We start from the raw sequence: 3,356 nt of genomic DNA, 5'->3' as shown, positions 1-3,356 counted from the left end.
GGCGGGCGGCACGAGCCCTGCCCCGGCCCGCCGCCGTGCGGAGCCGCCCCAGCCGCGCCTGGCGCTGGAGGAACCTCCTGGTCTCGTTCGCACATTCCGTGCTGGCCGGGCTATGGGCCCTCTTCAGGTACCGAGCACCGGGAGAGGGGGGCGGGCAGGGGCACGGGGACCCCCGGGGGCACGGCTCCGGGCGCTGCCCTACGGGAAGAAGCACAAGGGGAGGGCAAGGGGGGGGCGCTACGGGTCCCCATGCCCCCCACCCCAGCAGCCGGGCTGACCCCTTTCTCCCCCAGCCTCTGGCACTCCCCGGAGCTGCTCTCTGACATCCAGGACGGCTACAGCATCTCAGGGCACCTGCTGGTCTGCTTCTCCTCAGGTAAGGAATCACCCCACCAGGCTCTGCCCGCTCCCCCTCCAGGATGAGCCCCTGGCTCCCAGGCTGGGCCACTCTGGGTGCCTCCTGCCTTAATGATGGGTCTGGAGCCCCCAGGTTGCTGCCCCCAGCCCCCTCCCCACACTCAGCCAGGGCAGAGGCATTGCCAACACCTGGAGCCACAGTCACACCACTCTCCTCATCCTCAGTGCTGCCCCTTACCCCAGTGTGTGAGCCAGACCCCTCTCCAATGTCTCCTTCATCCCATAGGCTACTTCATCCACGACAGCCTTGACATCATCTTCAACCACCAGTCCCGCTCATCTTGGGAGTACCTGGTGCACCACGCCATGGTGAGTGCAGCCCTGGGGAGGTGAAGGGTCCTCACAGGGGGGCGACCACGCACCCCGAGGCTCAGCCCATGCAGGTTTTGGGTGCTACAACCAGAGCCCCTCCCTCCTCCTCACCTTGTCTGCCAAGGTGAGGCTGCCTGGTGGGGCGGGCCCCCTGCCAGCATCAGCTCCAAGCACCTGGAGCCAGACAGGCTGCCACGCCAGGCCAGAGCCGGAGGCTGGTCTCAGCTCCCCACAAAGGCAGGTGGAACTGGTCCCAGAGTTCTCCAGACTGGTTTTCCCTTGGCCCAGGTGCCTGAGGGGCTGCCAGGATCTCAGGGTTTGGGGGAAACAGCACCACATGTGCTCAGACTTTGGTGGGGAAGGACTCACCTCCCCCAGAGCCAGGAGAACTGACCCTGCTGTGTGTCCCACCCCCACTCCCAGGCCATCTCAGCCTTTGTCTCGCTCATCATCACGGGCCGTTTCCTGGTGGCAGCCATGCTGCTGCTGCTGGTGGAGGTGAGCAACATCTTCCTCACCATCCGCATGCTGCTGAAGATGAGCAACGTGCCTTCCCCGGCGCTCTACGAGGCCAACAAGTACGTCAACCTGGTGATGTACTTCGCCTTCCGCCTGGCCCCCCAGTCTTACCTCACCTGGTACTTCCTCCGCTACGTGGAGGTGCAGGGCCAGGGTGCCTTCCTCACTGCCAACCTCCTGCTGCTCGATGCCATGATCCTCATGTACTTCTCCCGCCTCCTCCGCTCCGATTTTTTCCCTTCCCTGCGCAAGGGCTCTGCAGGGAGAGACGTGGATGGTGAGAAGTTTCTGATAGACTGAGACGTGCGCACCAAGGGTGGGGGACCCGGGCTCCGGTTCCTGGAGGTCTTGGGCTCTCCACACCTGCTCTGATGTGCCTTAGGGCTCATTCCCTGGCCCTGCCTTCACCCGCTCTGCTGCCTTAAAAATGCTTCCCTGCCAGACCAGCCTGACAGCCTCACCAAGCTGCAGGGATGCCACTGTAGCCAGGAGCATGGCTGATGGAGAAGCAGCCCAAGCTGGCTTCCATGCAGGCAGCTGGAGGGCCAGGAGTGGCTGCATTTTGCCCGAGAGGGTGGTGAGGGATGGGAGGAGTTCCCTCCCGTGGTGATGTGGGGTGTTATGTGCATTAAAATCAGTCTGATCACTGCTGCCGCAGCACGCCTGGGCTGGCTCTTCTGTGGCAGAGCAACGTGGGGGGCACGATGGGGGGGGGATAAGGCTGTGGGGAAGGACGTACCCCTGTTCCCAGTGGAGGGCTGGCAGGACTTGGGGAGGGAGAGGACACATTTCTGCCACTCACTTTGTTCTAGGACCCTCCAGGGATGCATTCGGACCTGCTGGGTCCTGCAGCCCAGCTGCACCATGCTGAGCTTGAAAGAGCAAAACCCCATCCCTCCCTTGGATGTGTCCTCTCCTCTCAGCTCTTCCAGAGCCCCAGGGCTGTGCAGGGAGCAGAAGAAGGGAGGTAGAAGTATGGAGCTTGTCTCCAGCCTGGCTGGAGCTGCATGACTCACCCAGCAGCCACGTGAAATGGAGCTGGCATGGGAAAGGCCAGGGGCTCTTCCTGGAAGATTGCTGTGTGCTTGCATCTCCCCCAGTCATCTTCACCAGCACAGGAGAGCTCCTGTGAGAGTGCTGGGCCCTCCTGCAGCATCCAGTAGCCCCTCCTCAGTGGCAGGAGGAGAGGGATCAGCTCCTCAGAGAAGCAGGGCCAAAACCAGCCCAGCCGGTCCTGTGGTGCACCAGAGCATCAGGGAGGCAAAGCCTGAGAGCTCCAGGATCACACCAGACTGGAAGGAAGCCGAGGGGTTTAGAGAGATTCCTGCTCAGCCCCTGCTCTGGGGCAGGATCCGTCCTACCCACCTCACCCCCCAGCTGGGGCAGGAACAGGTGCTGTGGCTGAAATAAACAGGGGATTAAGTGGAAGCAGTGAGGGATCACCCTTCTCTGGGGAGCTGGGAAACACCCCACAGGCAGGATCCTGAAGGGCTCCCCAGCCCCAACACCAGGCTGGGAACAGCCCAGCAGCTGGAGCAGGGCTGTGACACTGGGGACACTGTGTGGACAGGGCTCAAACCCAGCTGCTCACCTCAAGCAGGGCCCAGCAGCCCCACTCGGAGCTGCAATGAGGACACAGCTTGAACCTCAGCAGCACAACCCCCCAGCTACACTTGTCCCAGCTGCAGCCTCAAGGCCTCTACACCCCATCTGCAATTCCCCACATGATCCAGCCCAAATCCTCTTTTCCCCTCACCTCATCACTGCCCCTTTTCCCCGTTCCTCCACAGAGGGACCCACCTCTGCCCCACACCACAGGGGGACCAGCCCATGCTCCCACCACCCTTCCAGCAGCTTGGCAGGGTCAGGAATGACAAAGCTTCTCAAAGCAAGAGCCCAGCTCCCTCCTGGCTCCCAGCCGGGGCACCAGAGCTGGGGCAGCTGTGGGTCGGGCTGGGCGCCACGCCAGAGCAAGAGGCAAACACGGGGAAGTGAAGTCCCAGGAAGCAGCCATGGGCTCAGGGCAGACTGCAAGTCATGCTGATGGGAAATCCCTCCCCAGCCTCCACTCACTCCTCACCCCAGCAGCCACACAGGCTTTGCTGCAG

General features: G+C 62.8%; 1 protein-coding gene across 1 annotated transcript; it reads left to right on the top strand.

Annotated features, from left to right (window-relative positions):
* Positions 1 to 8: 8 nt before the first annotated feature.
* TLCD1 (TLC domain containing 1) lies at positions 9 to 1,905 on the top strand (the record flags this gene model as incomplete). Its single annotated transcript, XM_010007307.1, has 4 exons — positions 9 to 127; positions 294 to 376; positions 644 to 726; positions 1,153 to 1,905. Coding segments are annotated over 4 exons (681 nt in total), but the record flags the coding sequence as incomplete, so codon positions are not given.
* Positions 1,906 to 3,356: the final 1,451 nt, after the last annotated feature.

This window comes from Chaetura pelagica, unplaced genomic scaffold, assembly GCF_000747805.2.
Source record: "Chaetura pelagica isolate M959 unplaced genomic scaffold, ChaPel_1.0 scaffold1771, whole genome shotgun sequence".
Taxonomy (NCBI): domain Eukaryota; kingdom Metazoa; phylum Chordata; class Aves; order Apodiformes; family Apodidae; genus Chaetura; species Chaetura pelagica.
Note: the sequence above shows the minus strand (reverse complement) of the source record. Positions and strands in the feature narration are given on the sequence as shown.